Below are 13,808 nucleotides of genomic sequence, written 5' to 3' on the forward strand. Positions count from 1 at the left end.
CTTGTTGGTGGGTCCGGATATATAAGTATCCTGTAAACCATGCAGTGCTATAGAGGTCTTATCAGAAAACTGTTCTTCTACTTGTTTCTTGAACCTGTATGACACCAGGAGAATTTGAAACATCCTACAGTAATTTTATAAGGCTCACACCATTCAGCTTTGGAAATGAGCTCATTGCAAAGCCCGGTCTGATAAAGAAGTGCAGCAATTCCTGGGCACTATGTTCCTATGTCTTAAACTTCCTAAGAAATAGCGCATGAGTCTACACTCCTCAAAGACACACTGGACAAGAAGGCAAATATTCTCCTAGCAGTCTTCCCCTCCACCACCACTCCCTGCCCCACCAAGGGTATGAGAATTTCTGTTACTGTGTCAGTTTAGTCAGTTTAATAATTCTTTGATCAAAATATATATATATCATTCATGCAGAAATGCAGACTGAGGGGTGACTAAGCCAACCATTTGACTATAAAATATACATGTGCACAGAGCCATAGAAGTCAGGGTTTCCTAAAGAGTTGACTGAGCTTTTTAGAACTTTTGATCACTAAAGTTAAAGCAAAACAAACAAGAACAGCAAAATTATCCATCGAGGAGGATGAAAGTTGTTTCATCTGGGTTTGTAGATACTGGTGTTGCACTTATAACCCACAAAGGCAAAGTCAAGGTTGTATTCCATGGATATTAAGAGCATTCCCCTTCCCCATGGCTGCACTTTAGGCCCACGGCAGTGCCTAGCGGCAAGGAGAGAGGTCCTTTCCACCCTGCTCTCAGAAAGAGTCCAGTTTTGCTTAAAAGCTACTCAATGGCTATGATAGCAGTTCAGCTGCAATGACAGAAACCTAAATTCACAATGGCTTAAGCAAGATAAGTGTCTTTCTGTCTCCCTTTAAGGTTCAAGCCAGCATGGTAGCTCTCCTCCAGGAAGCAGTCAAGGTTGCAGACTTTTCTCTTGCCACGTCACCTTCCATGTGGTCCAAGATGGCGGGCCCACCAGAACCCCATTTTAACCAGAGGGAAGGGGGAAGGGAAACGGCAAAGACAAGCTTCTTCCCTGTAAGGATATGACCTGGAGTTGCACTCACCACATTTTTCTGGCCAGAAGTTTAGTCCCATGAAAGGGAAGGTAGAATAGGTAGCCCTTATTTGGGGTATCCACATGCCCCACTAAAATTGGGGGGTTCTATTACTGTGACAGAGAAAGGGAGAAAGAATACGGAAAGAGCACTGTTAGTTCTCTGTTCCTACAACTATAGCTTTTATTTCATTTGATAAATCATATCATGACAATGTTTAATTTTACAATTGCCCTTCCATGAGTGAAATGTTACTGGAAAATGAAATAGAATTTCAAAAGGATTTGATAATGTTTTTTTAAACCTGGCTTTGACCAACCTGGCACTTGTTGTCAACTTTCCAACTGTCTCTCAATAAACTAGCCCACCCCGGCCCCCTCGCCACCACCTCTACCACTTATAACTCCCACTAGTGGCCACTGTTGTTACTGTGTGTCTTAGGGAAGGATGCATCTCCCTGTCCAGGTTGATGTTCATGCAGCTTCCCAGCCAATCATCAGCAAGGCCAAGGTGATGAGCAGAGCTGGCAGCCTTTGTGGGGCTGGTAGGCTATACCCCCAGAAGGAGCCCTCGCCAGGGGCAAAAGTCACCAGGTAGCTAGGAACACAGATGCCTCTTCTTGGTGGCACCGTTGCAGTCACAGCAAACTACCATGCCAACCCTAAGTATTTTCATTTTGAACCTTTTCACCCTAGAGGTATGAAATGAGGATTAGAGAATTTGTTGCATATTGGTTTTCAGGATTTATGAGTATGAACAAAAGAGAATTCACACTCTGATCCTCATGCAAAAAAAAAAAAAAAAGAAAAAAAGGCAGACATTCTTTTATTTGGGGGGAACATAAAGGAGTATTCAAAAAAAACTGTTTGAATAAAGCCCTTTGTAGCTTTCTGTGGCATACATGAATATTTATAACATTTAGGAGGTAGACTAGCAATGGATTAGAGGATAATGTGCTGGCCGGCTGCCACTATCCTGGTCTGCAGAAAGCATGCTGATGGCCACAGTTGCTACTGTATTAGGAGGTTGCTTCTATTTCAGACGTACCCATATTTAGGTGTATTTATTTATGGACATTATTTTAAGGTAGTCATTTTATTTGGAATGAAATGCATGAAGCAAACTTCTGTACTTCTGGAAACATAAACAGAAGCTAATTAATGAAGGAAGAGAAATGTTTTGAATCCTTTTATTTTCGTATTGTGGGGGAAGGGAAAATTACCCCTTTCCCTCTTGATGCTTATGGCTGGTGGAATAATTAAAGTGACATGAAGCAGATTAACGGGAGACAATCAAATTTAATATGTACATACGGGAATTCACACAACCATGAAGAATTCCAAAGACAGTAAAGCAAAGTAAGGTATATATATCATTCTAGACGAAGGAGAGACAGGCAAGGGCCTGGCACTTCAAAGGGAAAGAGTTAATGTTTAGTAAACAAATGTTTGCTGGGACATCTAGAAACAGTGGAACATAGAGAGGACTTTGATTAGAGGGACCTTGTGAGGTTCCTCCCTGTGTATCACACCTAGTTCAGGTTAAACTGTGCAGCTGACATGTGAACAACATGGGTTTGAACTGTGCAGGTCCACTTATATATGGATTTTTTTTTTTCAATAAATGCACAGTTTTCCCTTCGAAGCCCCAGGTTTCTGTCGAGTTCAACCGACCTCAGGCTAAAACAGCCTTTGTGATGCGCAGTTGGGATCCCGTGGATGTGCAGGGCCGACTGGGTGCATCATCCCACATCACTTTATATAAGGGGCTTGAGCATCCTTGGATTGTGGTATCAGAGTGGGTCCTGAAACCAATTCCTTGTGGATGCCGCTGGAGAACTGTGGTTAAGCTTTGGGGGAGTCAAAAGTTATACGCAGATTTTCTGCTGCACGGGGGGTTAGCACCCCTAACCCGTACACGTTCAAGGGTCAACTGTTGTTATCTGTGGTGATAGTGTCTTCCTGGAACAGACTCTCTATCTTAAATTTTTTCAGGCAGTTAGAGAGAAGGTCAAAGATTCTCCCTGAGCCTTCTGGGACTAAAAATAACCAGTGTAAAATAATATCTCAAAGATTCATATTTTGGGGTGGCAAACTCTGTTCCCCTTCCTGCTATTATATAATTAGCAACAATATGTTTTCTACCACCAATAATATTATTACAAGATCATGGAGAGAGCACTGGGCCAATATCAAAAACAACCTCCAAGTAAAAATCTAGATGTTCAAATCCACTGAATTCCCAGCCCTTTGCAACACAATAGAAATCTAGAAGAGGACTTTTAGTGTTTACTTCTTCATATAAAATTCGCAGACCAGGCTAAATGCAGATTTTCCAAAGGGCATGTTTCAAAGCAATACAATATGTGTAATCTGTCCAGGCAAAGAATTTTGCTAGGAAGCATAAAGAAATCCCAGATGTAATCCTCAATCTCTAGGAGATTATACGCAGTTGAGATGATAAAACATAAAGACATGAAATATTAAAAATCAACAAATTATAAAAATGAGTTCACAGTGACAATAAAATAAAGATGTCAAAACAGAAAATGCAAGGAAAGGTAAGTTCATGCAGCTCTATCAGAAGAAACTAAACCATGTTAAATACAATAACATAATTAATTAAATCCAGACTTGTTCTTCTGAGCATCCATCCAGCCTCATCTCACACTTCATCTTCACTGTGCTCAGTCCAAGCTGGCAAAACCAACTGCTTTCTTTTCCTTTCCACCTCAGGGAATTTGCAGTAGCCATTGGCTTTGTCTGAAATTGTCTTCCCCTAGTCTCCACCTGCCTGGCTCCTTCTCATCATTCAGGTCTCAGCTCAGATTACATCCTCCAAGTAGTCTTTCCTGACCACCCTTCAAACATTCTTCTACCCTCCATAGCCTACACTTTCAGACAGATAACCTTGTCTTCATAGCTCGTTTCATAATCTGAGATGATCTTCTTTACTTGCTTCTTCATTGTTTGTCTTCCCCAGTAGAAGGTAAATGTCCTAGACCATGTATCTCATCTGTCTCGTTTACTGCTTTTCCCCCAGCACCCAAAAAAGTGTTTGGCATATCAAAGCATGCAAAAAATATTTGTTGAATTGAAGAATAACCCAATCCTATTCCAGTGTTGGACTTAGTGAGATAGGACAGTACACTAAAACATTTTTAAAGGATTAATGTAACAAAGATTTAATCAAAAAGTATTTTTTATTTTATTAGGAAATTAGATTAAGCAGAATGTCCCAAGCATTTTGTGTTACTGAGACTCTCTGCAAGATGGCTCCCTTAGTCATCTGTTCCTGACTGGACATTATTCTGTCTCCCCTCCTCCCTGTGGTGCTAATGACATCTGTCCTTCAGGGTCCTTCCCCAAGCGCAGACATGTACAACACTCTGCATGTGCCTGAACTGCCATGATTCATGGCCATTGCATATACAACACAGCATTGTGCATGTTATGTGTGTGTCTGTATGTCAGACACCTTTTCAATAGTAAAGACCCATAGCCAGGGGACAGGGCCCAGGGTTCTTCCTCAACGATGCATGTAGTGAAGGCTGGATCAGCTCTGGGCTTGTTCATCTTTTATGTCTGGTCCTTATGGTGCATTTAATTCTATTTAGTGGCTATCATGGGCACCATCTTTGAAGCTGAGACTATATGTTTCTAGACCTTGTTGTGAAAAAAAATCTCATCCTACATATATGAAGGTCTGAGTGAAATAATCAGATGGCATAAATGTGGAATCACTGAGATTCTAAATATATTTGATAGATATATGGTCAGGGGCAGAGTCAAATCAGAAGGAGCAGAAATAAGAAAAGAAAGGGAATCTGGCAAACCTGAAGAACAAAGGATGGCAAAGACCTCAAGAGGCAATAGAAGGAAAGACAAAACCATGGCGGGCAGGCATTTAGAAGTGGTCTGAAGTCCGGGGGTAGCTTCCAGGTGGACTCAGAGCCTCAGAAGAGAGGCTGAGCGGGCAGCTGTCTGTCTGTGAATGGGAGGTTGAGGGGGTGTAACTGCGAGGCAGTCTTGCCTGGAGGGCCTGCCGGTCTGAACTTTAAAAGACTGGGGGCTGTTTTCTTGTAGAGTCCTTTAGGGCAGTCCGATGAGCAGACTCTATGGCAGTGATTCTAATGGGGGGTGTGTGGGGGCATCAGAATCATTTCAGGGACGGAGTGGGATTCACGCTGAGTCAGTGCAGAGCTGGCCAGGAAAGCTGGAGTGAGCGGTAAAGGCTTGGTAGGCTGTCAGCTCATCTGGGTAAGAGTGAAAGTGTAACTTGGTCACCCCATTCCTGAGGGGATGGTGCCACAGAAAGGTAAACGGGGAGTCTGCCCCCCCCTCCCAGGGCCCAGTCTTAGGAGAGGCCCCTCTGACACCTCATTGGATTTAAGGGGAATCACTTGCATCAGAGTTTGGAGGAAATTTGTGTTTGGGACAGTAGCCTCAGGGGTGAATGCGGACAGCTGGTCACCCCTCCCTCTGGATGGCATCTTTGTCCTGGTCACTGTGCAACTCAGGCTCCAAGAAAGACATCTGCTTCTGAGTCACTCTGTTTTCAGCTAATGAAGAATGAACTACTTGAGGGTAGTGACAGACTCTTTCACTTGCTACCTCATTTTTCTTCTCTGAGCTTCCCTCTCCATGAGTTTATGTCCTGAGGGAAATTCATCAGCTTTCATTTGCGCCCATTTCTCAGCCCTGTAGGTGAGGACCTGTATGAACATATTAATTTTTTCAAAGAAGCTCTGAAGACCTGTACTTAGAATTAGTCTCAAGAAAAATGGTGGCTGTGTGAAAATTGAAATGTCCCAAGCGGAGCCCTAGCCTTCAGACCATAGACTGTTTTCTTGATGAGAGTCCTTTGAGGACAGTCCAATAGGCAAACGCCATGGCTGTGATTCTCACAGGGAGTGGGGGTGGGGGGTACGTCAGAATCAGCTCTGGTGTGGAGGGGGGTTCACACTGTCCACCCCCCGCCCCCCCGCACTGAGTCCTTCCAAAGGAGCGTGTTCTCCTCGTATTTAACCTTGATTTGCAAATCACTGCTTTTAGTGAGCCAGTTGTTTATGGGAGTGTGTCATAAACCTCAGGCTGGCTGAGGTGGGAAAAAACGATGAGAAAGTCTGCTTTGGAGAGATCGGGTATTTGCCCACTGGCATTGCAGGAAAGTTGCCTGGCCTGTCGTAGGCGGGACAACCTGCTCTGGCAGCACCCCGAGGCCTAGGGTATAATTCTTGGCTTCATCCCTGCTATGAAGTTGGGATAATAAAGTTCAGGTTTCTTCAACCTTAGTTTCTGCCAACTGTGACTGAGAACACCAGTGAATTACACGGGAAGCTGAAGTCTGCAGAAGGACAGAAAGACTAACTCGATGGCTTTCAGTGGAGATAAATGCAAGTTTTACTTCAGCCCAAGAAACAAACTGCATGTCTACAGAGAAGCAAGCTAAGTCCAGGCAGCAGCTCAGTGACGTAGGAGGAGAGATTTCATTCACTGTCAGCTCAACAGATGACAGTAATGGGACTTTTTTAGAACTGTAGACTTAGAAATGTACCTTTGTCTAGATCAAGGAAGGAAAATAATAATTCTGCACTCTGTAATTTGCTTAGTCTGGGGCACCACACTAGAGACTATCCAGAGTAGACCCAAAACTTTCTTATAAAAAATTGTAAAAGAAATTGTCCATATTCAGGCCGACCAGAAAAGATTTTGGGGTAAGAAGCTGTCCATCAGAGGTGTCTTCATGTATTTGCATAACTATCCTGTTAAGGAGGAACTAAATGTGTTTGTTGTGGCTCCAGAGCTCCGAACTACAATCAGTGGGTGAAAAGCAAAGGGAGAAAAGCTTTGACTCAATAAAGCAATTTCTGATAGTCAGACAAGTATAAAAAATCAAAAAGTTCCTCCATGCATTTAAAAAATGGGAAGCCCTTGGTTGTAAGCAAGTTATAAAAGTCGTTGTGCGCCCTGGAGACAGTTGAAGAAGGGGACTTCTGAAGTCTCCTTCAGCCTCCTGGGAGTATGCCTGCTAGTTGGATGTAGTTGGTAGCATATTAAATTGCTGCATGTGTCAAGAGGTGCAAAAGAGGGCAGAGTTAAAAGATCAAGTTATCCCTTCTTGGGCCTTGTGCAAGCATTCTGTAACTAGGCATTCAACAGCCTTGCCTGGGGAGCTCACACCCTGCTTCTGCGGGTTCACGTATTACCACATACGGTGCAGGCCTCACAAAGAAAAAGAAGGGACCTTGTTGCAAAACCAGGTTTAGATTTCAAAGTTATGTTTGAGTGCAATTAAAAAGGATATGTCAGAATTAAAACCATTGTGAAAATTAATCAAAGATTTAGAAAGGTAGAATGAACTCCGGAGCTGGAAATTACTGATTTAAACAATTGTTCTCACATTTTCAACTACATAATGAGCTAAAAATTATGAAGCCTCAGAGTATAGCTATAAAGAGTCATCTAAAACTAAAGTCAGAATGAAATGTTTTAGCTCTCAGCACTAAAAAACGGAACAATTACTCCCTGTAAAAATGGTATAGGAAGAGGTTTCTGACCCCTGCTAATTGTTTTATTATTCTTCAGAGGGGCATACTGGCAGCATTTCCCAGGGTTTTCAGTAATTACACTCCATTCAGTATCTGAATTACAATAATTCTACATGGAATATACTTGTGCCCTTCAGATGCAAAGCCTTTAGGGACGTGAAAAAACAACTTAAAGTAAATTAGGGAAATTATCATAGTTACTGTTTATTTCAGGGTTCCATATATCAGAGGCTAATTATACATTGTATGCTACAGTCTCTTGGAGGTATTTGTAATATATTTCTCATGCTGTTCAACAGATATGCTGGTTTTTAGGATCTTTTATGAAAGTGAAGTTCCAACTTTCCCGATTGCCTCTTTGTGTATGATAAATCGTCCAGCGCTGATACACGCCACTCAGTGCTTGCCAGTCCTTGAAGCTGGAGTATTCAGAGAAGTGTTGTGAACGTTCTTATGTATTTCTAAGGCTTTGACACTTCTAGGGATTTTTGTCCTGCCAAATAAGTTGATATTTTTTAGCACTACATGAGCTTTCTCGAAGTCCTGTTCTATACTTTGGTAAGCCAAGGACACAGAAAGAAGATAGCAAGAAATGGAACCATATAGCCCCGCAGAGATTAGAAAGTCTCATTTCTGGGCTGGAGCCTTATCAATTTTCTATTAGTGTTAGAATTGATCCAGCATGTCTGCAAGATCTCCTTCAGCATCTGAGTAGCAAAGGGGTCCTGAGACAGTGAGACTGGGGGTCCAGCTACTATTAAAATACCATGAGCAAGAAATGCATTCCCTGGCTCAGAGAGGTGCTTACGTCTCACTGAGGTTTTCCCTCATGTTTCTGTCCCTTTTCTTTTTTAACTCCCTTCTTCTTTGTTTTTAACTAAGTTGAGTAAAATACAAAACATTTCCTAATGCGTCTTTATGTCAAGAAAATGTTACAAAGAAGTTAAGATTCCTTAAGGACAAAATTAACAAAGGTTAAATAAATTATGATCCATCCACATGCGTTATCCAGCCATACTCATTAAAAAAAATGTTTAAAAATGCAAACAGTATGGAAAATAGTCACAATGCCATGTAAAAAATTAAAATAAAACAAAAATACATGTCTTTAATTTTTTGAAAAATGTGCTTTATATATTTAGCTTTAAGGTATTAGAAACAGATGTACCAAAATATTAATGAAATTCCTCTGTGCTGTGATATTCTGAGTGGTTTTTACTCTGTTCTTAACATTTTATGTATTTTTGATTTGTTAAAATGTGCATGTGTTAGAGTTATAATCAGAAAGAAAGAAGGCAGGAGGGAAGGAAATTAATATCAAAACACATAGCTTTGCTGGAAACTGGAAAGGTATGTAATACATAGCATACAGAAAAATACACAGGTAAAACATTTTGACTAGGACTGTTCAATCAGTCTGAGCTAATAATATCTCATTACTGAGTCCTCTCCTTTGAGGAACTGAACACGCTAATCCTTCTCCAAATCCTGGATAGTTACAAATTCTCTTAACAAAGGCATGGTGACCTCCAAAAGGTGAGAGCTGGGTCTCAAGAGAGCAAGGTAGTCTTAGGAACAACAGACTGCTTTTTGTGTCCTGAGGAACAAACAAACAATAAAGTAGAATTACACCATTGGTGCTCCTCACCTGAAAACTCCTTGTATGAGTGTGGGTGCCTCTTTCTAGAGATTAAACAGGTTACACATCAGAACATCTCAGAACAGGCTGTTTGACATGGTCCCAGGTATTGCCGAAATAAATAATGGTTTATTTTCCTTCTTGGATTATACACTAAGCTTACTTGCATTTCAGTCTTTTCTCTTTGTTCTTTTTAGCGCATGATTGCAAATACTGCCAGAACAGTGAGGTACTGCAGAAGCCAACCTTTCAGTAAGTTCAATGCTGCCATATGGATTGATGGTGACTGGGTCCTTTTTAAATGAGGCTGCTGAGACATTGTAGAAATTTGGACAATATTTGATTGTGCCAGAGACACTTTGGACCGTGAAATCCATAGGACAGGAGCCTGAGTTTAAGGATTTTCTAGTTGTTAAACTAGAAAATTACCGTAGGAATATTATTTTATGAATGAACTTAAAGAGAATTAATTTTCTCCTTCCATGTGACTAGAGACAACTAAGGCATGATTGCCAACAAATCTTGCCTCAAACCAGCTCTCTTTATGACTCACTGCGTGATGTTAAAAAACTCGTATCCACTCTCAATGATACAGTTCTGTTGTTTATAAACTGGGAAAGATAATATGTATTGTTTCTTGCTCTGTTGCAAGGATCCATTAGTGGATATAGCACATTTGTAAAAGGTTCCACAGCAGGAATTCATATCATATTTCTAGTATTCCCAGTTGAATTTAAGGGGCTCTTTTTGAATTTGTATATATAACACAATAACTGGTATAACACAATGCTTTAATAAGAAACTATTGCTAATAATAAATAGCAATTTTAAACTGTTTGGAGTTACATCGCATCATAGCACCAGATCAGCATGCCAACCAGTACTATTCTCTCTGGAATATTTTTTTGGGGGGGTGAGGCTTGGGTTCCCTAAAATTGGGCTGGGAGTGAGAAGGTGGCCCCTGCAGTTTTTTGCTAGCTTCATTGTCATTTGAAGTCACTTGGCTCATTGAGTCAAGACGATGATTTGACATAAATCTGACTGTGAGGCTACCAGTGCCATCCCCTCCGGTAAACCTATTGCTAAGAGACTGAAGAGGTCTCGTTTTATCCAGCAGAGCTAGCTTTATTCTTCTTAGCATAAGACTGGCCAAAGGGAGGGTTTGCTAGCATGGGTGCCAGAAATTGCTGTTTATTTTTTTAATGTACAGAAGAACTAATCTAGAAAAATTATCTTTATTTGGGGAGCAAGTAGACCTTTTAAAAATTGACTCCAATGATTGTACCTTCTCGTCCTTGCAAAGGGAGAATAGTCTTGGCGATCCTGAACCACTCCTGTGTGGATTCTACCAGAGCTGAAGTGTCTTGTATCTCTTCATCTAGTAACTTTTTATATGGATAAGGACATGGTCCTAAAGCAGTTAAACAAGTGGTATGAGGATATAGAAGTGGTGCTGATCTACAACAAGGGCTTATAACCTAGAATCCGTGGTCCTTCGAGGTGGTGGTTGGGGGTGGGGGGTGTTCCAGGAAATTCCTGGAATTGAACCAAAAATTTTGTGTGCCTAAGAAGGTGCATAGCCTTGAGAAGGTTCTCAGTGAGGGTCAAGATCCAAAAAACCATGATAAAATATGTCATGTTCCATAAGCCTCTTTGGAAATAAAGCCCCATCTGCCTACATTTTCTCCTAGAGCGTGGGGGAGGGGGCTTTATAAATATATAATATAAATATATGTAACTCTCTGCTGCATTTGTTGAAGTTATGAGTAACTGCTGGTAAACAACAGCTGCTCAGCTCTGAAGTCAACAATCTATAGATAAAGCTATAGGAATAGATTCATAAACATTGTGGGACTATGTACAATGTAATTACAGTATATTGTACATGTGGAGTACACTGCCAGTGAGAAGCGAGGAAATGAAACACTGTGGTATTATTTATATGTAATAATTATACTGATGAGTTTCTTCTTAGAGCAAGAGGGGCCTTTGGATCTTCTCTCTGTGTTTCTGTGCTCAGACCTGAAGCACTCCCCTCAGCCCGTAGGCAGATGGCATTCTAAGTGTCTTCAGGAGCGGTACAAGCATCTAAGATGAGTGTATGGACTGCAGGGCCATGTGCTGTGGCAGAAAGCACTCTGGTCTGAGGCCAGACTCCGAATGGGCCATTCCTGGTGGTCCACAGCAAGATAAGAGCCCCATACCAGCGATCCGTGGGGCAGAGGTGGCCCAAGGACAGCAGCTGAAGTGTTAGGTCTAAACTGAGGAATTCAGGGCACAGGTGCAGAAGATGAGCAGTCACTTCTGCAGGGACCTGTGTGTCTAGTTCTCCACTGTCACATTTGGCTTTCCTTATTTGTGTATATCCCCTGTGCAGGGTGGGGAGCACCTGATTCTTCTTTCAATCTGGTTTTAGGGAAAACAGTCAGATAGCTCTGTTGCGCCCATATTTGGGGGAGTGAATGAGAATAGAATGGTAGCTGGGATTTCAGAATAAGTTACATCAGAGTCAAAGGTCTAGCAGAAGCCATGAGTTGGTTTTTTCCTGAATATGCACATCTCTAAGAACACACAACCTATGCAGTAATGCTGTATGTTGTATGCAAGTAACAAGGGGATTTGGACTTACTAGTCTTACTGGCTTGTTTCAGTTCAGCCCAGGTTTTAAGTGCTTTTGTTAAGAGCTAATGAAAACTGTCTTTTGGCATTAGTCCATATCTGGATCAGAGGGGGCAGAGATCAGAGTATGAGACGTAAGTGGACGGTATGGGAAACAATTTTAATGTATAACCAGGGACTCTCAGGTGATGCTTTCACTCTTTTAGTGACATTTTTTTACAATATACAATGCAAAAGAAAATGATCAAAATAGGTGATTCCTGGGAAGAAAAGGGTGAGAGGGAGGAGATGGACCATCCAGGTGGAAACATTTCTATGAACGTGGTGTTGTTTGAAAGGTCTTAACAGAACCCAGCAATCTAAGATAAATGTAATAAGTAGTTGGATAAAATAGAGCTGTATCTTCTATGCATATATTACACAATGCCAAGTCTTCTCTTTTCCAACAGATCTTGATGCAGCTCAGGCTAATAAGAACCATCAGGATGTCCGGAGTTATGTACGGCAATTAAATGTGATTGACAACCAGAGAACTTTGTCACAGTTGTCACACCGATTAGAGCCCCGTCGACCATAGACATTTAAAGTGCCTGGAACAGTGGTTTGCCTTCAGTCCACAATCTTTCCAAAATGGCATTTATGCTACTACTGACTGTATTGTCACTAGAGAATTCTACAAAACAAGCAAAAACACACCCTGAGACATCTTGGGGCTGCATTCAGCTTCCCAGCATCATGACAAGAGAAGAACTTACTTGGTTTGCGTAACGCTTGCACTCTCTAGCTTAGGAATCACCAGTTTGTCGTCACCAATTTCATTTCCAGACGTGCCATCTTCTTTGCTGAAACATAAAATAAGACCCACATGACGAGTCTGGTAAAAATACCTTTGTCAAGAGAAACATTTTTTTTCTAAGAATGTTTACAGGGTGAAATGTGCTACATACAAATGGGATTTATTTGAACACATCCGTGGTCATATAGTTTCATAATTTTTAACTTGACATCTTGATTTGGAGCATGAGGTTTTTGGAAGGTGTTGAGGAATTAGTATAAATCCACATTATAGGTTGTATACTTCCATCTTTAGAGTCTTACCTCTGAAGGAATTGAATCTGACCATATTATTATAAAACATTATGGCTATTTATGTAATTTAGGGAGGACCTGTCTATAATTTCTGAATGGCATATAAAAATAATATTTATGTTTACAATGTAACTTTTTTAAACTCACAAATCAGGATTATATGCATAAGAATTCCACTAAGAAACTCCAAGGTTCTTAAAATTGCCAGCATTAAGATTTAAAAAAATATATTTCAGAAGAGCACAATATGCACAGAACATTTTTCAAAATTAAATATTTTCCTGGGCATTAAACACCTTTACTATTGGCTAATTATTGTTACTGATTAAAAAAATATTTTCTGGACTTAAATCTTATTACAAAGATCTTAATTTTCAGCCATCGTTTTGCACTTTCAGATAGATTGTAAATAGTTCATTCAATCAATGGTATAGAGTTATTTATTTGCTACATAATAGATATTGTGCCAAATAATTACTTTTTATTTATTTTATTTAGTATGTAATTTTGGGTACTTTTTTTCCTGGTTTCAGAGTTAGGCTACATTTAATGTGTAGGAACTGTATGTATGTATGTATATCTTCTGTAAATAACAGCTAGTATCTTCATTAAATACAATTGTTGAAAAGAAATGGTTGTGTTTTCAATTTCTATAATATGGGAGGGAAAACTATTTGGCATAGTGGGGTCCTGGATTTTTTAAACTCAAATAAAATTCACATACTATAAAAGCCACTTTTTTAAAGGGTGCAATTCAGTGGGGTTTGGTATATTCACAAGGTTGTACAACCATCATCACATTATAATTCCAGAACTTTCTCCTCATTCCTAAAAG

General features: G+C 40.5%; 1 protein-coding gene across 1 annotated transcript in view; it reads left to right on the forward strand.

Annotated features, from left to right (window-relative positions):
• The window catches only part of RAPGEF4 (Rap guanine nucleotide exchange factor 4), a 230,807-nt gene extending 217,202 nt beyond the window's left edge, over positions 1-13,605 (forward strand). Inside the window, exons 29-30 of the mRNA XM_090280772.1 lie at positions 9,463-9,517; positions 12,334-13,605. Coding sequence (XP_090136898.1) covers positions 9,463-9,517; positions 12,334-12,461 — 183 coding nt within the window. The 3' untranslated portion in view covers positions 12,462-13,605. The remainder of the gene's footprint in view (positions 1-9,462; positions 9,518-12,333) is intronic.
• Positions 13,606-13,808: the final 203 nt, after the last annotated feature.

This window comes from Furipterus horrens, unplaced genomic scaffold (genome assembly GCF_987537825.1).
Source record: "Furipterus horrens unplaced genomic scaffold, mFurHor1.1.pri manual_scaffold_1, whole genome shotgun sequence".
In the NCBI taxonomy this organism is placed as follows: Eukaryota; Metazoa; Chordata; class Mammalia; order Chiroptera; family Furipteridae; genus Furipterus; species Furipterus horrens.